Source organism: Scyliorhinus torazame, chromosome 4 (assembly GCF_047496885.1).
Source record: "Scyliorhinus torazame isolate Kashiwa2021f chromosome 4, sScyTor2.1, whole genome shotgun sequence".
NCBI classification, from domain to species: Eukaryota; Metazoa; Chordata; class Chondrichthyes; order Carcharhiniformes; family Scyliorhinidae; genus Scyliorhinus; species Scyliorhinus torazame.
The window spans coordinates 171,127,361-171,149,959 of NC_092710.1; the positions used below are offsets into that span (position 1 = coordinate 171,127,361).

At 46.1% G+C, this 22,599-nt stretch overlaps 1 protein-coding gene across 1 annotated transcript in view; it reads right to left on the reverse strand.

Moving 5' to 3' along the window:
• Nucleotides 1–6,427: 6,427 nt before the first annotated feature.
• Nucleotides 6,428–22,599, reverse strand: part of dusp23b (dual specificity phosphatase 23b) — a 45,614-nt gene continuing 29,442 nt past the window's right edge. The window contains exon 3 of the mRNA XM_072498868.1: nucleotides 6,428–7,075. Within this exon, the coding sequence (XP_072354969.1) occupies nucleotides 6,890–7,075 (186 nt within the window). The 3' untranslated portion in view covers nucleotides 6,428–6,889. The remainder of the gene's footprint in view (nucleotides 7,076–22,599) is intronic.

Consider the following 22,599-nt stretch of genomic DNA (forward strand, 5'->3'; position numbering starts at 1 on the left):
TTAAATCTTACATTTGTTGACCACACAATTCCTAAAAATATTAGGCAGGGGAAAATCACTCAACTTTGAAAATATTCCATTTTGGAAACTGTCTGGAATGAAAGCAGCTGACTAGCCCATATACAGCAACACTTAAACGGTGAGAGTTCATAGAGAGTGCAGCATTGAATAATACATAAAGAATTCCCTGATCTTCATTGATAGAGATTGATTGAGACATAACTCACTTTAAGCACAATTACTATTTCACAACTGAAATCACTTTGACAGGAAATTTATGAATGAAAAATGTAAAATGTTATTGCTGCAAATAAACAATATTCAAATCACCAACTCAGTTTGTCAAGGGGCTTTAACGTCCCTTTATTTTTCAAAGTATGATTTTTCCACTTTCAACTGACTAGATGTTTTGCAAGTTGAATTATGATGGAGCAAACGACTTAACAATACAAGGTCACATTCCAAGGTGAGCGTGAGAAAGAAACAAATCACTTTCAGAGACATTTCCTATAATCCAGACACTATTACAATCCCGAACCAGACCCTAACAGTGGCTAGGATACTGGACAGAAACCCCAATATTTCATTTTAATTTTGTAAGACTGAGGAAAGGATACCTCACTCCAGGAGTGATTTCATGCAAAATAGGGATTATGGTATAGTAAAAAAAACGTTATTACTAACATAGTATTAAAATGTCTTATCACTCAGGAAAATAGCTTACAATTACCCTTTAACCAATGCTAATCAATCCAGTGACACAATAATCCTGAACTGCTACCTTTACTTCCACTCAACTGAACCATCTTAGATCCCAATCCACCTTTAAATACACAAAGGAATACTTGCATGTACGGAATTGTATTGAAACTCTCTTTGAAAAAGAGAAGTCATTTGAGACTGCTCTAAAGAGACTTGACCCTGTCAGAACATTGAAGTCTTGAGAAACTGCCTTCATAGCTTGACTTGCGTCTCCCAACACTAACTAAATTGTATGGAAGGAAACTGCTAGTCTGTCTAAAGACAGATCTTTTACTGAACTGTATCAAGATCAGATGCTTGACTTCTGTTCACTTCCCAATCTAAAACTAAATCTTTAACATCTGACTGCTTCAACACATGGCTCCTCCCATTAATCATATCATCTTACTAACTGAACACAACATCTCGAATTAAATGCTCCGCAGGGAACCCTCAAACCTTTACAATGCTTCAATTGCACCTCTGGCTCCCAAAAATACCTAGCTGTCTTACAAACCACTGCAGCAGCCGCACACACATTAACCCAAGGTTTTAACCCTTACTGCACCAAATGTATATAATGTTATTTCTGAAATACCTACATTCATCACATCACCCATCAAAACATGTAACTATCTAAGGGAGAGACATTAAAAGTGCAAAGCACTGAATATTAAAACAATTGCTGCCACAGGCAGACTTAGCCAACACCTCTTGGAAATACAAAATGGGTGAACTATTTCAAGGCAAGGCTACCAGCCACCAAAAAGATTGCAAGTGACACAGATGGTTTTGAGAAAGTCTCCAGCAGAGGCAACATGCTGAAGGCTACTCTTCTCTCTTTTGGAATAAGTGTGTCACCTGGTTTGAGAAACCAAGTCTACCAGAAGCATACCAGCAAAGCAAGATCTCATAATAATTGCAATATCTTCGACATCTGACCGCATCCAAGGAACTAGCTAACCCAAGTTGGCTACAGTGACTAAAACTTGCGCCTCAAGGACAATCAAAGGACATCTAACCATATATTATTTTACCTCTCTTTTTATTGGACTCTAGTTCCTCCTATTTCCAGTATCTGAGTGTATGTGTCTCTACATGAGGGATGGATACTTGAGGTTGTGTTCTTATTATTTTTCTCCGGTTTAGTGGTTACTAAATTTGCTCTTCCCTGCGCCTGAGAAAACATTGTTTGATTGGCTCCTCATTGCTCACAGCTTAAATAGTTAAATACATTCTGATTTGGAAGAGGCATATCCTTGTGAAAAATAAACTCTGTGTAACCAACCGAGGAGCCTGACTAGAGGGGAGCCAGTTCCCTTCTCACCCGGTCATAACAAGTTGTGGAACTCTATTTTAAGAACATAATTACTTTTCAAAAAGCATCAAGCAAATAAACGGGTTTTTCAACATTTGTTTGCAACATCTTGGAATATACTCATCTTATTTGATCTCTGTAAGAAAAGTTCAGCAAAGTATATAACTCTCCTTCCCAAAAAGGTGAATCAAGTAAACTGAACAAGATCTAAATCGGGCTAGTCCAACGTATGGCCAAATTGTGGCCCCAAAGCCATTTGTGTGTGGCCTCTGGAGGCACTGTTCAAAGTGCCTGGGGGGAAACAGGGGTGGGGGTTGACCCTTCAACAACCCCCATCCCTGCTTCCCCCCATGGAAGGTGGAGGTGTGTACATGAGAGTGGAGAGGGCGAGTGTGTGCAAAAGAGGGAGAGTGTGCAAAAGAGGGAGTATGTGAGGGAGACGGTGAATGAGTATGTCAGAGAGAGGGATAAAGGGTGTTGCGGAAAGAAAGGGAGAGAGTGAGTGTTTGTATATGAGTAGGAGAGAGGAAGTATGTGAGAGAGTGGGATATGGTGAGTTTGTGACTGAAAGAGAGGGAGAGAGAGTGAGTGGATGTCTCTGTGTGAGAGGAAAAAGTAGGGATGTGGGAGAGAGGGAGAGTGTGAATGTGTGTATGTAAGAGAGAGGGGGTGAGTGTGAGAAAGGGGTGTAAGAGAGACTGCGGGAGGATGTGTGAAGGGGGGAAAAGAATGAGTGTTAAGAGAAAATGTGTGTGTATGAGGGAAGGATAGTCAGTGAATATGAGAGAGAAAAGGAGAGAATGCGTGGAGAGAGTCGGGATGTGTGTGTCTGACCCAGTCTCAAGATTCTCAGTCACCATTAGATATAGATATATATTGTGGGCAGCACGGTAGCCTTGTGGATAGCACAATTGCTTCACAGCTCCAGGGTCCCAGGTTCGATTCTGGCTTGGGTCACTGTCTGTGCGGAGTCTGCACATCCTCCCCGTATGTGCGTGGGTTTCCTCCGGGTGCTCCAGTTTCCACCCACAGTCCAAAGATGTGCGGGTTAGGTGGATTGGCCATGATAAATTGCCCTTAGTGTCCAAAATTGCCCTTAGTGTTGGGTGGGGTTACTGGGTTATGGGGATAGGGTGGCGGTGTTGACCTTGGATAGGGTGCTCTTTCCAAGAGCCGGTGCAGACCCGATGGGCTGAATGGCCTCCTTCTGCTCTGTAAATTCTATGATAGGAGCAGAAAAAGGCTACTTGGCCCATTGAGTCTCCTCTGCCATTCAATGAGATCATGGCTGATCCGATATCATCCTCATCTCTACATACCAGCTGAGCTCACTTTCAAATAGCCATCATCCTTTGGGAAAACATTTACTTGGAGTGTTTAATCTTGCATGGCCGTGCATATATTTACAATTGGTTATATCCTAGAGTGAGCGTCAGAGCAAAACCTACCGTAAACATAACAGCAATTGATTACGGCAGAGATGAGATAAAGTACATCATTTACATTTCTGGTCACAAATATGAAGGCAGATGGATGATCCTGTCTGAAAAAGATCAAAGTTTAATTGTAATATGTTGATGAGCTGACTCATGTTATTTTGTTGCCCATACAATTTTCTAGTGCAATCACTAGTGTGCAATTGCATCAATTTTTGTACACAAGATTGGAATCCAGGATGTAGAATAGATTTTAAAAAGTAAATAGCATCTACATCAATTGTTTTAAAAGGAATTTTCAACACTTTGTTTTATTTGTGGACAAGCATTTTGTTTTTGACCAGCCGTGGACAAGCATTTTCTTTTTGACCAGCTGTGGAATAAAAAGGGTTTTAACCCTATTGTCATGAGAATGTCGCTTTAAGAATTGTTTGGCTGTTCATGTTACTGCAGTGATGTGAGAGTGTGGGTGGAACTGAGCTCTGGTTCTGCTTTTTAGTTTCACTTGGGTGTGTATGTCATTTTGTTTTTGTTTTTCAGTGTGTTGCAGCTGAAGTCAGCCAAAGCAGCTGTACTATTGATCTCTCTGCCATGAAGGACTATCTCTTAATCATTTGGTGAATTCAGAATTATAAATGTTTTCAGTATTGAATGTAAACTCTGATGTGCTTCTGTTTAGAGGTGTGTTAAGTCTTCTGGGTGTTAAAAGGACAGCATACAGATTACTTAGTGTTGTATTCTTTTGGGGGGTGTATTTGAGTTAATGGTTGCCAAGATATTCACGGTTTGTTTTAAAAAGGTTAACTTGAGTTCACAGAATAAACATTGTTTCGTTTTTAAAAATACTGGTCCATTTCTGTTGTACCACACCTGTAGAGTGAGCCGTGTGCTCCCCATACCACGATCTATTAAAAGTTGTGGGTCAGGTGAACTCCATGATACACTTAGGGATTCTCTTAATCTTGACCCATAACACTCTTTTCTCCCATTCTCATTTAAAAACTCACAATTCCCATGATCTGGGAAAAAAAACAATAGAATGTCTGGCAGGTAAGAACATTCCAAACAAGGACCCATCCATTGTCACTCTCTAAGCTAGATAGAGGCAGGCGAACACAGGAACAGGAGTTAGTCATTCAGCCCTCAGGTCTGTTCTGCAATCGGATCCTGTCTTGACTTGCATCCGAGCTCCTTCCACCCACCTTGTTCTATGTCCTTTAATATCCACAGTTAGCAAAGTAAATCTATTTCAGATGCAATTTGAGCTAAAATCTACTGTTTTTGTGATCCTGAATTCCCCTCTCAACTTGAATGAGATTTTAAAGTTATCAACTGACCCATAATTAAATCACTTTGCCAATAAGCTGTTTTGTCCTATGCAGAAATCGCAACTTGCAAATTTTTGTATTTCCAGTTATTATTTTAATAATCATCTTTATTGTCACAAGTAGGCTTACATTAACAGTGCAGTGATGTTACTGTGAAAATCCCCTAGTCGCCACATTTTGTCGTCTGTTCAGGTCACAGAGGGAGAATTCAGAAAGTCAAATTCACCTAACAGCACATCTTTCAGGACTTGTGGGGGAAACCAGAGCACCCGGAGGAAACCCACGCAGATATAGGGAGAACATGCAGACTCTGCACAGACAGTGACCCAAGCCGATGCTCACAGCCCAAACTAAATAGCCTTCTTGCACGATTCTGGTCTTAATCCTTATCTTTATCCTAAACTTGTAACTTGCATGCTCTTTGCCTTGTGCAACAACCCCCTGCATAAAGGAATTTCTCCCAAATTATATTCTCACAATCACACAACAATAATTACAAATTGATGACCTTCTTGCTTTTGGTTGTGACCTCCAAACAGTAGAAAATCTACCTTCTCCTAGGCTGCAGCGTTCTCCATCTGACAGGGGTCCTGTCAGGATACCTCCCAATCAGGAACTCACTTTTTAAAGAAAGCATGAAACTCAATGGGCGGGATTCTCCGCTGGCGGGATTCTTCATTTTGCCAGCGCCCGGGGGTTTCCCAACGGCGTGGGGCTGCCCCACAATGGGAAACCCCATTGACTGGCTGGCATAACGGAGAATCCCGCTGGCGGGTCGAGGCTGAAAAGTGGCGTGGCGGGGCGGAGAATCCAGCCCCATAGCTCTTGGAGAAACCTGGGTTTCCATGGTTCCATTCCTACACAAGCTGTTGCAAAATATTGTTTCATGATGCTTGGAATTTCTTTATAGAACACAGAAACATTCGTTTTTAGAATTCAAGTTCAGCTCAAGGAAGCAGAGGACAAAGTGCTGAGCAAGTTAATAGGAGTGCAATAGGAATGTTTATTTTCTATTAATTGAATGTTCTTGGTGTCAAATAATCCATAATCATTACGATTTCAGGGCTGTCTGTGAAAAGGCAAAGCAATTCTATTTTTGTATAAACAGGGTGCCGCACATGCTTTTTAAAAAAATCTAAATTTTAAAAACGGCAAGCAAAGTGTTAACCACAGAGGCATCCCACTTGTTTTGCAATGGATAAGATGCATTAGAGGCCTACAAAATAGTTCAAATATTATTCAGATCAAGCAGGCTTCAAAGTTACGTGGAGCAAGTGGGAGGAGATATGCTATAATCACCACCAAAAAAGGAAGTTGGAAAATGTGAGTATTTATTCCCCACTTTTTAAAAATCTGAATATTTTTCCTCATTTTAAGTCTTTTGTTGAACAAGGCCCCAGTTGAAAATGTCCAGATGATCTATTTTTAGGCCTCTATAACAATAATGTTTTTGGAAAGCCACCAAGAGGCAAGAGGGAGCATTTAGGTTCCACCTGATGGCACCAGAGGTTTACATTGTGGAGAGTCATTGACCTAGAATGTTTAGAAACAATGCGATCCAAATAGTTCAGAGGGGGAAAACAAAAAGCACACAACTTCATAAATAATTTCTAGAAAAGTACATTTTATTGTCTCTTAATTTGGAAGGAAACCATCCTTGCCAGTTTGAACATCTTTTGAAACAATGCTAATTAACATTTAAACACCTTTGCACAAGTCATTCAGGCATATCACAGCAAACCTTAAACATACCTTCTCTCAAGTAGAAGGTAGAGTATAGCACCATTATAGATTAGAATGTCATAACAGTGAGGTATATATATTTTGGCTAGCCAGTTCTTCTGAACAAACCCAATAAGTGTTAATGATGGATAAACCCAGCAGGAAATTAAAAAGAAAACTGCAGCTTTATCACAGTGAATGCAAGCAAAGCATCCCAGAAATGTTAAGATTAATTCATCCTTTAAAGTACCATCACTTGGAATTTTAAAAAACGCTTTGAAAGAGCTAACCTGTGAGGAAGCCTTAACAACAGAATATTTTTACTGTGGAATATGAAAAATGGCTTATTTTATATGATGATGAAATTGTATAATTGTTTTTTCTTGTCCACTGGTTTCTATAGAACCATGACGAATTCTTCGTATTTCGGCAATTGCGTCAACTCCTGCCATTTTCTTACTTTTTACAAGATAACAAGCAAGCATTGTTCCAGTTCTCCCCAAACCATGGAGACAATGGACTCCAACTCCCTAGAAACAGATGAAATAAACAAGCCAGTTAGCACTGCCCTCTCTTGATTAGTTCACTAGCAGCTCACTAGCAATTCACCACTTTGTTGCAAAATTACTATAATTTGTAACTGCCAATTTAAAAAAGACAGGTTTGCACAAAAAAACGTTCCAAGGTTCGAGATCCACTGCCGAAGTTGTAAGCGTTTCGACTTACTCTGAGCCATCTTTATTATAATAACCTTTATTAGTGTCACAAATAGGTTTACATTAACACTGCAATATTACTGTGAAAATCCCCTAGCCGCCAAGCTACGGCGCCTGTTCAGATACACAGAGGGCGAATTCAGAATGTACAATTCACCGAACAAGCACAACGTTCGGGACTGGTGGGAGGAAACCGGAGCAGATTAGTAAGCCAGTAAATGTTAACTTGGTTATCCCCACAGTACACTGTCAATATTGCAAGGTTTTCCAATCAGTGAATTATATTGAATCTAACAAAAAATACCTAATATTCTTAAGACAAATTACTTTTGTTAAATTACAAAATGTTATTTCCCATTGCACTGTTGTGAGCAAATGACAATTCATTCAATTAACCAGCCTACTCTACTCAAGGCTATGAAAGGGATTCTGAATAACTCTATAAAAAAGCTAAAATTACTGGGTGCGATTCACCCGAAAAATGTCTTGGGGAGATTTCCAGCACTGGGGAGCTGAGCTCACCAGCAAGACCGGCTCCTCACAGATCGGGGTGCCATTTTGAACGGCTGTCCAGATCTCTACACCCCTTCCCGCTCCAGTTTCTGGACACCCCGATTTCAGACTCCCCCTTCACCCCCCCCCCCCCAAACTTTCCTCAGCTGCCTCACCCCCCTCATTCATGAACATGGCCCCCCAGGCCCGAACCTTTGGCAGTGCCAACCTGGCACCCAGACACCTTGTTATCGCCAGCCTGGCAGTGCCACAATGGAACTGACAAGTTACCCGGGTGGCAGGCAAATGCCAGGGTACTATCCTGCCCTGTCCCAGAGCACCAGAGGGGCTCCAATGCGCAGGCCCAGATCCCAGCAAGGCAGACCACCTCCTCCGGAGGTCAGCACGCGCTGACCCAAGTGCAGATTATCTTTTTAAATCTCTAGAGTCTTCCTGTTTGGAGCGGCGGCAAAGGACAGGTCATGTGCCCTGTACACGGACGTCATGGGCACAAGAGATATTACTCCATTTTGTAGCTGCCAGCAGTGGTGGTGTGAGCTCTCGGCCTCTGGTGAACAACCCATGAAGAAGCTGCGAACAGGGACAAAGCAGCATAAAGGTGATTACTTGAGGTATGGGTTATTAATTGTGCCACTGCAAATCAAAATGCAAAGTTCATGTATGTTATTTGCAGGGAAGCACTGGCAAATGAAAGGTTAAAACCTTCAAAACTTCAAAGGTGAGTTAGAGGACAAACCTTTTGATTGTTTTTCAACGGATTCAGTGAGATATTAAATCATGACCTGAAGTTGTGATCAGAAATGTAACATTGAATGACAAAGCAAGGGAGATTGTGAGGACCAAGCAGGCTCATCTGTCAAATTAAAGGTAATGGTGGGTCGTGAATGCCGACCGGCGTGGGTTGCGAATGTCAGCCGGTTGGTAAAAATGGGTCGCGGGCAAAAAGGTTTGAAAAACACTGCCCTAGATTGGACCGGGTGTAGCAAGTCAAATGACTCGTGATCAATCTGGCACCCGGCGTGAAGCCCGATTTGAGCCACTCCCAGGATTCACCGGGCGCAATGCGTTGGCTGAATCGCTCCCACTGATAGCAATGTTATCACAAACTGTAATATATTTTTACAGAATTCCTTTACTCGCTAAAGTACCCTGTTTATTTAATGGTGGGCAAACTTGTTTAAGTATTCATATGTGAGTAATTTCAAAGCTACGGTTCAATATTGTCATGTAAGAGTACCTTAAAAAATGGGTGTTTATAAATGGGTGTGTATATAAATAGCTGTAGTGGGAGTACCATTAAGAATTGGGTGTTTATAAATGGATATGTATATACATATCTGTGGTGAGAGTACCTTTTAGAAATGGGTGTTTACTACTGCAGTGATGTCAGAGAGTGGGTGGAGCTGGGCTGTCTGTCAGCTTTTTACTTTCGTTTTTGAGCAGGCTGCGTTTTAGTTTTGTTTTCAGTGTTGGAGCAGAAGCCAGACCAAGCATGTGTACTGCTGTTCTCGCTGCCATCAAAAGACTATCTCTTGATCATTTGGTGAATTCAGAATTATAAATGTTTTCAGTAGTGACTTTAACCTGATGTGATTCTGATAAAGGTTTTGTTTTTAAGTTGTATGGATGTTAAAAGGAAAGCTTAAATGATTACTTAGTGTTGTAGCCTTTGGGGGTTGTATTTGAATTGATGGTTGCTAAGATGTTCACTGTATGTTTTAAAAAAGTTAACTTGAGTTCATAGAATAAACATTGTTTGGTTTTTAAAAATACTTTTCCATTTCTGCTGTACCACGCCTGTAGAGTGGGCCGTGTGCTCCCCATACCACAATCTATTAAAAGTTGTGGGTCAGGTGAACTCCAAGATACACTTTGGGGTTCTCTAAACCCTGGCCCATAACAATATAAACTTAGAAATTCAGCATTTTAGGGAGTAACTGATGCTTATGTTGCCACTGTGACAAGGCTTAGGTAGAATCTGCACTTCATTTTGACAGTCCATCAACACAGATTAATTGCAGTAGTACAAATTCCTTTGGGTTGGTTGTTATTGCCTATCGCGAGTAACATCATTCATCTGCAAACTACTACAGCTTCTTGGCACAGCAAATCAGCTTTATTACGGCTGTGATTTCAACTTCAATCAAGCAAAATTACTCTGGAGACTATGGTGTCATATCTAATCTCAAACACAAGAAAGAAAATATCCTTGCATAATTATTTTACACAACTGCACTATTCCCAGGTGTCACAATTGAAAACATTTTGTGGGGGGCTATTTACAACAGATTTTGTAGCAGTTTCTTCAAGTGGTCCTTGACCCTTTGTTTACATACAATATCTACTTTTCGGATTTTAAAAAACAGGTTAAAAGGATAGAGGGAATAGGTAGGGAGGTGGAGATCAGCCATGATCTGATTGAATGGCGATAAAGGCTCAAAGTGCTAAATTGCCTACTTCTGCTCCTAATTCCTACATACATTTGTCCTTGCCGAGTTTCACGGCCTTGAGCATTAATGATGTTTTATTTGCAGGGATCTCATACCATGTTACACATGGACTGGAGGAATTTCTAAAGAAAATAATAGATTTATTTACAATTACATGGAAATGAGATACAAACAATTTTGGCAAATGTATCAATTACTAGCTGTAAAGTAGAACAAGCAAAGGCTTTAAAAGGTTCAATCATGTACAATTTCTATGCCATTTTATTGCAAAAGGGCTCCACGGCTCAATTGACCCACTGTTCCAATATCCCTTTATTTCTATCAACCACCTACCTAACATATTCTTAATCATTGATATGATCTATATATGAACTACTGCCACGAGGTGGACTCCTCAGGTAAATGGGGGGCTTTGACATTGACCTGCACAAGACAGAGGCTGGTGGAGAAGGTTGAAGGGTAACCATGGCAATGACTACCCTTACATGGGGACTGGCAGGGAGTGTTGATCATGAGGGAGAGGAATAGGTAATTAAGTGCATCTGGAAGATAGCAACAACCATGACTGCTCACAACCACTTAGAGCCTCATGGTGGAGATCAATGGCATAGCAGAGGGTGCATGAAGATTAAGGTCAGCTTAATGGATAACTGAAGGTGAACCTCAGCATGTAATACTTGCTATGCTAGGACACTGGGACTGATGGGCGCGTGAAGGGAAAAGGCTCAGTGTGCAATTGGATTCAACGATTGCAATGTCATTGAAAGTCATGGGCGATGGTCGAATTTGCTCTTGTTGGAGAGGATCATTGTTTGGGGCTTGTACTATTTGCTTCACATGACCAAACAATTGGCCCTTTGTTCTGGAGCTACCAGCAGGAATTACAAGAATAGAATCCCGTTCATCATTGTGGAATCTCACACCCAATTGGAAGGACATTATGATCACAAAATCAGGGGACTTGCAGATCAAAACTCTTGTGAGCCCTGGCAAACGTTTTTGCCTTCCTGCACTTAACAGATTCTGAGCGACACAGACCAAGGTGGTGGTGGTGCACACAGGTTTAAGGACTCCATCACACATCTCATTATAATAATAATCTTTATTAGTGTCACAGGTAGGCTTACATTAACACGGCAATTAGGTTACTGTAAAAATCTCCTAGTCGCCTGTTCGGGTACACAGAGGGAGAATTCAGAATGTCCAATTCCCTAACAGCACGTCTTTCGGGACTTGTGGGAGGCAACCAGAGCACCCGGACGAAACCCACGCAGACATGGAGAGAACATGCGGACTCTGCAGAGACAGTGAAAGCGTAGCTGGGCTATTTATTATGACCCTTGGGCTAGGGCACAGTCAATTCCTGTCCTCCTTGACCCAGAGTCGCAATATAATTGAATTACCCAATAATTCTTCGAAAAATACTTTGGCTGCTCAATAATTACTGTCACCAGGTTTGTAAATTTAAACAATTACTTTTTATTTATAACAAGAACTATAATGGAAAATACAGCAAATACAACTGGTTAACTATTATCTAATTCCTAATACCCCATTTTACCTCCCCCCCCCCCCCCTTCCCCTCCATACACACAGGAGTGAAAACAATAAGTCAGATGATTGTTTCTAGCACATTTTCCTTCAAACCAGGCTTTCAGGTCAAAACTTCTGCTTTCCAGTCTGTAATAATTATCATTGTAGTTTTATTCAGGTCTCTGCAGTTTTAGAAATACAGCTGCTTTTCTGGAGAAATCATGACAGAGAGATAGGGAGGGAGAGGGAGACCTCTCTCCTCCTCCTCCTCCTCCTCCTCCTCCTCCTCTCCTCCCTCCCCCACCCGTCCGAGTATCCAGGGACCTAACTCTGCTTTCTTTAAGTCTGGAAATTATCTCACTCAGGCAGGATCCAATCACCACCTGTTACTGGGCAGAATGCAGGCTTTTGGCCCATTCAATGGCCACCAGCCAACCAATCGAATGAGACCCACCACATCTCTCGGGTGCCACAGAATCGGAGCTAGCACAGTGTACTATGTTGTCACCTTTTTGAATTCCTCATTTTCTCCGCTGCTTGACTTAAAGATACACATCCATTAAGAATCCATGGATCAAAATGATAACATCAAAAAAATAAAGAAAGGGGAAATAAGGGAACCATCAGGAAGGCCCTTTACAGAAGTCCAAGATTAATAACCACAGCAGAGACAGATTTACAATGAGTAGGGCCCTGTGCCCACCTTCATTTCTGGGGCACTCCCACCCCTCCCACCTATCCTAGCCCCACAGAATTCAAAGGCGGAAGCCATGAAAATTGTTTAACACTTCCAGTTTTTGAAAATAAAATGACAAACTGTCTTTTTGCTTAGCTCCGTCCTCTTGCCTTGCCTTCAATTTTCTGCATTTTTGACTGCCAAATTGATAGCATTGTTTCATGTTGCTAAACAAACTGATATTGTTTTAGGCAGCTAATAAAGTGCCTGAAACAACAGGCATTTGCATAGTCGATCCCACATTTATTATCAGGTTTGAGTTCTCAAAAATGGAATTCATCTTTTAACTATTTAGCTGTGATTCTGATAATGAATTTCAAACAACATTCACTCTACTTGCCTCCCCTCACCCATTATCCTCACAGGTTCTACCCCCCCCCCCCCCCCACAAGTTCTTCATCCTCACCACCCGCTCACACACTCCACCCCCGCACAATTTCTCATCGCACTCATCTGGCAGTCTGCCTCACCCATGCTGTGTCCTCGTCATGGCTGCCGAGCCACTCCCACGCATTGGGGCATCACTAATCTGCTGTTGGCTTGGGAGGGTGGGTCAGTTCTTCTGCAGGCACCCCCCTTTGGCCTCCCGACACGGTGTCCTTGTCGTGGCCTCCGTGCCTCTTCCTCACCTCATGATCTCGAGTGCACGTGCGCCTGTTGCCAAATGTTACTTACCTTTCCGTTCTTTAGTTCTCATCCAATCAGAGAGTCTGATTTGGCCCTGCATTTGCTTAGTGAGCCTATCAGTAGCAAATGCAGGGAATAATAAGCCTTTGATTAGATGTCCTGCTAACTGTCGGACAATGTTGATGTACATTCCAGCTGAGCTGATTCCGAGTGCTCAGTACCAGGTCTGACGGTACAACAGGGCAGCTGGGGATGGGGCCCTGTGTCTAGGCATGGTGTGTTTCATTGTAAATCCGCCCCTGAATCAGAGTGCACCTGTACAACCACATGTAAAATCAAAACTCCTTATTCTGGCACTCCCTACCACTTTGTCTCAGTGCGCCCCCGACAACTGCATCAGGGGTGTAGGCAGCATGCTGACTAGTTTTCCTGTTGTATAGGATGACGTTTGCAACGGTCCTCTGGCGATCAAAATCCTGGAAGGCCTTGGCTTACTTTGGCTGTTCTGCTGTGGGACAGCTGCTCACTCTGCTGTGACAGAGGATGAACATGAAGGGGTCACATCACAGGCAAGATTGATTCTGAAGTGGCAAACACTGTCAGCGTCCAAAATGGAGGTCCCAGGAGTGTTCACCAGCTGCTTCTCCCTTTTGGTGTCTGAGTGCCCCTATTCGACTCCTTGATGGGAGGTAGGTCAAGGTACCCCGTCCCTCGCAGATAGCCACAGTAAGACTTCACCCAAGGTTAGTGAGAGTGCAGGACTATATCCCAACAGAAACTGGGAGTTCTGATGGATCAGGTTCTCCATAGTGTCTGCCAGCTTCCCTACGGAGCGCTCGATGCATGCACATGTTGGAATCACTTCTTCAGAGAGCGAGCAGACTCCTCTGTCTCACCTGCCATGCTTCCAACAGCTTTCAGCATCACCAGCATCTGATGCATGGCTCATCACAAGAGCTTCGTAATCCGACTGGGACGTTGCCCAATAGTCCTCAGAGTGCCAGTGAGCTTGGCTGATCCCGGCTCCTCCTGCTGTGGACATGTGTATGTGAGGCAACCAGCAGAATGTGAGACCCTGTTTAAGTTAGATCTAGTACCCATTGAGGTGTCTCTCTCTGGGCTGGTGGCGGGTCCAGGTGATTTCTGTCCCGCTCTACAAGTGTGCTTTCTTCCTCCTCCCCAATATCCATGGTCCTCTGTGGTCTGGTGGTACGATGGTTCCCTACCTGCTAACACCTATAAGTGAGAGTGGAGAACTGCATGAGAAGTCTCCAACACAACCCTTGAGCTTCTGTGACTATTGAATGGAGGCCTACATGTCCTTCCATCACTGTAGGCTCAGCCTGGTTCTCCCTCAGCCAGCTGGGCTACGCGCTTCTCAAAGTTAGTGAGGGTGAGTTCAGGCCGACCTACTCCGGTCTTCTCTCTCTCTCTCCTAATGTGCCTCAACTTTTCCTGCACAAAGAGAGATGATGGGGTCGAGAGAAATCGGGTTTCAGTATTTTTCACATGCTTCCAGTCTTAGAAATATCCCACTTGATTGTGCGCCACATGGTTGATCTCCACAGAGTTCTGGGGTAGTACACTCCAGACCGATCAGCCCATGTAGATAGAGGATGAGACTTACAGAGGCATGTCATTAGTGGTGCTCTCTGATGCCTCCAAGGCCCAATCCCTTCCCAGCCAACATCCGAGATCTGTGTGAAAGGGTAAGGGACCCACAGATGCCTTTCTACCTGCAGACTAGATGGATTACAGTGGGATTATGAGGCAGTAATTCTTTTGTGACCACAGATACAGATGGTGCCCTTGTCATTGAGGTCCACATCCCCTGTAGCATTCAGTGATGTGAGTGCAAACAGTTCACTTTTCCTGGCAGAATGGATGAGGTAATTCATGAATTCATGGCATTGCAGGGCAGTCCTCATTGCAGGAGGCTCTGGGCACTGACCTCGCTGGAAATTTCCTCCCATGAAGGTTCAGTTTACTCTTTCCATCATCTGCACAAAGAATTCCCCCCCTTACCTCCACTGCATTGAGCAGGCCTTCCAAGGAGACATCACTGAATCTTGAGGCTGACAGTCTCCATGATTGGTGGGTCATCATCTCCTTCGAAGGTGGGCAAGTGTGATGTTTAAATATGGTGCCCAGATATGATGGTGAGGTACGCACCAAATTAGGTGGGAGGGTGAATTGTGACGAGGATGCAGGGATCCTACAGCGTGATCTGGACAGGTTGGGCGAGTGGGCACACCAATGGCAGATACAATATAATTTGGATAAGTGTGAGGTTATTCATTTAGTAAGCAAAAACAGGAAGGCAGATTACTACCTGAATGTTGTAAATTGGGAGAGGGGAGTGTGCAGCGGGACCTGGGTGTCCTTGTGCACCATTTGCTGACGGTAAGCATGCAGGTGCAGCAGGCGGTAAAGAAGGCTAATGGTATGTTGGCCTTCATTGCAAGAGGTTTCGAGTATAGAAGCAGGGATATGTTGCTGCAATTGTACAGGGTCTTGGTGTGGCCACACTTGGGAGTATTGTGGGCAGTTTTGGTCTCCTTCTCTGAGGAAGGAAGTTCTTGCTCTTGAGGGAGTGCAGCGAAGGTTTACCAGACTGATTCCAGGGATGGCGGGACTGTCATATGGAGGAGAGATTGACCAGGTTGGGATAGTTCTCGATGGAGTTCAGAAGAATGAGGGGGGGGATCTCATAGAGACTTCTAAAATTCTAACAGGACTAGACAGGGTAGATGCAGGGAAGATGTTACCAATGATGGGTGTGTCCAGAACCAGGGGTCACAGTCTGTGGATTCAGGGTAAACCATTTCGAACAGAGATAAGGAGACATTTCTTTACATAAAGAGTGGTGAGCCTGTGTAATTCATTACCACAGGAAGTGTTGATGCTAAAACTTTGAATATATTCAAGAGGTGGCTGGATATAGCACTTGGGGAGAAAGGGATCAAAGGCTATGGGGAGAAAGCAGGATTAGGCTATTGAGTTGGATGATCAGGGATGATCGTGATGAATGGTGGATCAGGCTCGAAGGGCCAAAAGGCCTCCTCCTGCTCCTATATTGTATGTATCCATGTACCCAGCCCACCCCAACACGAAAAACATCGACAAACGCCACCCGAATAATTAACGAGGCTGGCATTGTGCGATACAATACTAATGGCTATCAGCCTCCACGGCAGAAAGCACTTTTAGTTCCTGTCCCCATCCTGGGACTTCGCCCCACTTGCCATTTTATAACTTTCTTTCTAGATGTTCACCCCTTAAGTCAACATGGCTTCAACATTTTAAGTGTAATAGACTCCAGGCTGTTTTAGTTCAATTTATCCAATTTCTAAAATTAAACTATAATCTTCCCAAACTAAAAATCTCTAAAATATTAATATGAACTGTGAAGTAGACTTATGATGGTAAATATTTCAATTTAGAATCTATAAACAAGATGATTTTATTAATTTATCATAAATAAATCTCCCATAATCAGTTCCCTAAATGAAAATTCAAACTATTTGGCAAAAGTTAACTTATTGAGAACGAATCTCACATGTAGCCCATTTTAAATATTAACTGCAAGCAATTAGCATTCTCCAGCACTCTTTGGTTTTCTTTGCTAATTTCTATCCTTTCAACACTTTTTCTTAAAGTGATTGCTGATGAACAAATTCAGCATGCGGTCCAAGAGAAATACACACAAATTAATTCTGCAGCACCAAGTTAACCGTCAGGTAACAAATGGTTTAAGTCATACAGACTTCATATTTCAATGACTTTTCTGGGTCAATGCACATCCTCAAATGATCACCCACGCTTCAGTCCACCCAATCTATGTCTCATTAATAGAACATAAATCAGTGTCCTTTGCACCATGTTAAAAATAATAATGACAGGTACTTTATTATCAAATCAAACTAGAGGAGGAGAATTCATATTCGGTTGAATTCGATTATTTCCCTCCAGGGGGAGGCGGTAGTACAGTGGTATTGTCACTGGACTAGGAATCCAGAGACCAGGGGTAATGCCCTGGGTTCAAATCACACCATGGCAGATGGTGAAAATTCAAATCCAATAAAATCTGCAATTAAAAGAATAATGATGTTGATTGCCGTGAAATCCCATCTGGTTTACCAATGCCCTTTGGAAGGAATTCTGATAACCTTACCTGGTCTGGCCTACATGTGACTCCAGAACCACAACAATCGACAACTCTTAACTGCCCTCTAAAATTGCCTAGCAAGCCACTCAGTTCAGGGACAGTTAGGGATGGGCAATATAATGCTGGCCCAGCCAGCGAAGCCCACATCCATTGAACTAATAAAAATAAGAAACACAAATAAGTCATAGGTCCAAATGTTTGTACTCTGCAAAAGTGTTATTTTATGTACTCATATAGGTTTCAGCCCAGCTCTCCATTTCCCTTGGTGACAGAAGATTCAGTAAAACTCCACACCCACCATTTCCCATACATACCTCTGTTCCCAAACCATGCCCCCCACCCCACCCACCCTCTCTCCCCTACCCAAATCAACCATCAGCTGAGATTCAGGATTCACAGTTGTAACATCACCAGGACTCAATCTAGGGCACTGATCCCAGAGCTCACCACCGCCATCGCTCCCCTCACTTCCCCAGCCGGGCCTCAGCTTGACCCTCCTGCCCCCTCGGCAGAGACTGGTGCTGGCTCCCCCCTCCAAGCCAAGAATCGGGTCTTGACCTCTACCTGACCAGACTTGGTCCAGCTTCAACCCCCACCTACCAGCCAGCCAGAACACAGGCCAGGCCCCTGCCTGCAATTCAGGCCCATCTCCCTGCAGAGACTTGGGCCTGTCCCCACCCCTGGCCGAAATCAAAGCCCTCACCTGCCCGTTGGCTATGCACCTCATTGAACATTCCCGTAAGGCTGTGCAACTGTTCCCCTAGACCTGTGAGGTACCCTCAATAATGACACTTAGAGATTAAACTGTAAAAAAGGCTTTATTAGACTAATAACTACGCTACAGCTAGAGACGAGTGCTGACTGCTATACAGACCATGAGGCAGCCCTTTATGTATGGCTCCCAGATGGGCGGAGCCAGAGGCGGAGTCCCCAGGGTTCCAAGCCCGGTCTTAAAGGGGACATCACCTTACATGATGATAAGGCAGTAACCGTTCATCACATTCACCCCCTGTTTAAAAAGGAGTTCGGCGGGGGTGAAGTGACATCATAGGTCCATCCGTCTCGGTGGCCCGATCGTCCTCCTCGACCTCCTCAATTCGGGCGGCGGTGTGGTGGGCACGGACGTCCCGGTTGAGGGCACATCTGGGAGCACAGCGGTCGGAGCTTCGGTCGGGTCGGGGCAGAGGAACTAGGCAGGGCCGGGGGTAGCGGAGCCGGCGCCGGCGGGGTGTGTAAAGGGGGGGCGCACGGTAGGAGCTCACCAACGGGTGGTAGGGCCGGAAGGGGGTGTGTTGTAGAGGGCGACGGGTCCTGCAGGGGAGCGGCGCGGGAAGGGGAGTCTGTGGTGGAGGATCCAGCGGGCGCCAGATCCCGGAGGGAAACCGTATCTTGCCTGCCGTCGGAGTACTCCACGTAGGCGTAACTGGGGTTGGCGAGGAGCAGTCGGACCTTTTCAACTAGGGGGTCCGTTTTATGGCTCCTCGCGTGCCTCCGGAGAAGAACAGGTCCCGGAGCCATCAGCCAAGGTGGAAGCGAGACCCCGGAGGTAGACTTCCTGGGGAAGAGAAACAATCGGTCGTGAGGGGTCTCATTCGTGGCCGTGCAGAGGAGTGACCTAATGGAGTGTAGGGCATCGGGTAGGACCTCCTGCCAGCGGGTGGTTGGGAGATTTCTCGACCGCAGGGCCAGAAGGACAGCCTTCCACATGGTCGCGTTCTCCCTCTCCACCTGCCCGTTTCCCCGTGGGTTATAACTGGTCGTTCTGCTCGAGGCGATTCCTTTGCTGAGCAGATACTGGCGCAGTTCGTCGCTCATGAACGATGTACCCCGGTCGCTGTGGATATAAGCAGGGAAACCGAACAGGGCGAAGATGCTGTGCAGTGCCTTAATCACCGTGGCGGAGGTCATGTCGGTGCAGGGAATGGCGAATGGGAAACGGAAGAACTCATCGATCACGGTGAGGAAATAGGCATAACGGTTGGTGGACGGGAGGGGTCCCTTGAGGTCCATGCTCAGTCGCTCAAAGGGGCCCGAGGCCTTCACGAGCCGAACCTTGTCTGGCCGATAGAAGTGCGGTTTGCACTCCGCACAGACCTGGCAGGCCCTGACCATGGCCTTGACCTCCTTGGTTGAGTAAGGTAGGTTGCGGGACTTGATGAAATGGACGAGCCGGGTAACCCCCGGGTGGCAGAGGTCATGGTGGATGGCTTGCAGGCGGTCCTCCTGCGCATTGGCGCATGTGCCGTGGGACAGGGCATCTGGGGGCTCGTTGAGCTCCCCTGGACGATACTTGATATCGTACGAGTAGGTGGAGAGTTCGATCCTCCACCTCAAAATTTTATCGTTTTTTATTTTGCCCCGTTGCGTGTTATCGAACATATAGGCGACCGACCGTTGGTCTGTGACGAGGGTAAACCTCCTACCGGCGAGGTAGTGTCTCCAGCGCCGCACAGCCTCCACAATGGCTTGTGCCTCCTTTTCGACTGCAGAGTGTCGAACCTCGGAGGCGGTGAGGGTTCGGGAGAAGAACGCTACTGGTCTGCCTCCTTGATTGAGGGTAGCAGCCAGGGCGATGTCTGATGCATCGCTCTCTACCTGGAAAGGGATGGTTTCGTCCACCGCGTGCATGGCGGCCTTGATGATGTCGGCCTTGATGCGGTTGAAGGCCAATTGAGCCTCAGCCGAGAGGGGAAAAGTGGTGGTCTTTAGGAGTGGGCGGGCTTTGTCCGCATACTTGGGGACCCACTGGGCGTAATAGAAGAAAAGCCCCAAGCACCGTTTGAGGGCCTTGAGGCTGCGGGGGAGAGGGAGTTCCTTAAGGGGGCGCATGGGGTCGGGACCTAGGACCCCGTCTTCCACAACATAGCTGAGGATGGCCAGCCAGGTGGTGTGGAAAACGCATTTGCCCTCGTTATAGGTCAGGTTAAGGGCTCGGGCGGTCTGGAGGAACTTTTTGAGGTTAGCATCATGGTCCTGCTGATCATGGCCGCAGATGGTGACATTGTCCAAGTACGGGTATGTAGCCCGCAAACCGTACTGGTCCACCATTTGGTCCATCGCCCTTTGAAAGACGGAGACCCCATTTGTGACACCAAAGGGGACCCTGAGGAAGTGGAAGAGCCGGCCAGCTGCTTCGAAGGCAGTATAGGGGCGGTCTTTTGGTCGGATGGGGAGCTGGTGGTAGGCAGATTTGAGGTCGACCGTGGAAAAGACTCGGTATTGGGCGATCCGATTTACCCTTTCCGCGATGCGAGGAAGGGGCATCAAGCTGCGTGAATCGGTTTATGGTCTGGCTATAATCCACGACCATCCGTTTCTTCTCCCCGGACCGGACTACCACCACTTGCGCTCTCCAAGGGCTGTTGCTAGCCTCTATGACCCCCTCTCCCAGTAAACGCTGGACCTCTGACTTGATAAAAGCCATATCTTGGGCACTGTAGCGCCGGCTCCTGGTGGCGACGGGCTTACAGTCAGGAGTGAGGTGAGCGAATAGCGAGGGGGGTGTGACTTTCAGTGTCGCAAGGCAGCACACCGTGAGGGGGGGGGGCAAGGATCCGCCGAACTTCAGTGCCAGGCTTCGGTGGCTGCACTGGAAATCCAGTCCGAGCAGCAGGGGGGCACAGAGGTGAGGGAGGATATAAAATTTGAAACGGGTGTATTTGGAACCCTGGATCGAGAGATCCGCAATACAGTACCTCGTGATTTGTACCGAGTGGGACCCAGATGCGAGGGCTATGGTTTGGGATGCGGGATGGGTGCGTAGGGAGCAGCGCCTTACCGTTTCAGGGTGGATAAAGCTCTCCGTGCTCCCGGAGTCAAAGAGGCATGCAGTGTCGTGCCCGTTGACCTGGACCTGCATCATGGAGTTCTGCAGGTGTTTTGGCCGAGTTTGATCGAGGGTGATCGCACCCAGTCGCGGGTAGTCGGAGTCGTCAGCCGAGTCGGACTCGTAAAATGGCCGCTGCCGTCGGCTGCGCGTGTCAGGTCGAGAAGATGGCTGCCGGCAAGATGGCCGCTCCCATGATTCGCACGAGGCTGATGACGCGTCAGAAGAGTGCGTGTCGGGTCGGTGCGCAGCAGCATTGCGAGGCCTCCGGGCCTGAGAGCCTGATTTTCGGGCCGGCTGTTCTTTGTTTTTCTGGCCCCTGGGTCTGGCCAGGCAGACCCTCGCAAAATGCCCCTTCTTCCCGCAGTCGCTGCAGATCGCGGAGCGGGCTGGGCAGCGTGGGCGTGGATGCTGGCCCTGCCCGCAGAAGTAGCAAGGTGTGCCCCCATGGTGAGCGGGTCGCCGCGTGGCGCAGGCCTGTAATACGGGTGAGTCTGAGGAAGTCCGGGGGGGGCTGGCAGAGTCCGCGGGGTACGTACCCAAGTTATGTCGGGCCACCTCCAGTGAGGAGGCGAGCGTTAGCGTCTTTTGCCCCGTTTTCGAGCAGCCGCTGCCGGATGTAGGTCGAGCGGATTCCGGACACGAAAGCATCCCTGATGTGCAGGTTCATATGGACTTCCCCTGTCACATCCTGATGGTCACAGTCCCTGGCAAGCGCGGTGAGTTTTTCAACAAACTCGTCGAGCGATTCCCCCGAGCGCTGCCGGCAGGTAGAGAGCAGATGCCGGGCGTGCACCTCATTGATGGGTTTGACAAACCGCTTGCGGAGCAACTCAATCGCTTCCTCATAAGTCGTCGCCTTTTCGAGCGTGGCGGAGATTCTGTGACTCACCCGGGCGTGGAGTAGACGCAGCTTGCGTGGCCCCAGGATGGGAGTCTCTGCGGAGTCCAGGTAGGCCTCGAAGCACCGCAGCCAGTATTTTAAAATTTCCTTTGCCTCCGGCGTTCGTGCTTCCAGATTGAGCTTCCCTGGTTTTAGGCCTGCGTCCATCCTGAATCTAGTTTAGTCTAATAAATTGAGGTACCCTCAATAATGACACTTAGAGATTAAACTGTAAAGAAGGCTTTATTAGACTAATAACTATGCTACAGCTAGAGACGAGTGCTGACTGCTATACAGACCATGAGGCAGCCCTTTATGTATGGCTCCCAGATGGGCGGAGCCAGAGGCGGAGTCCCCAGGGTTCCAAGCCCGGTCTTAAAGGGGACATCACCTTACATGATGATAAGGCAGTAACCGTTCATCACAACCTGGTTACCGTGACGGCTCTCTCTTCTGTTCATTTTGTGATTCTTCCCTTGCCCCCCAGAGCAATGCCAATGATTAGTGATGGTGCAGCTGGATGTCTCTTGCATTGCAGCTGCAGGTCTGGCCTGAGTAACTCCTCCTGTTCCTCCAATCACATGTTCATTTCCCCCCTCCTG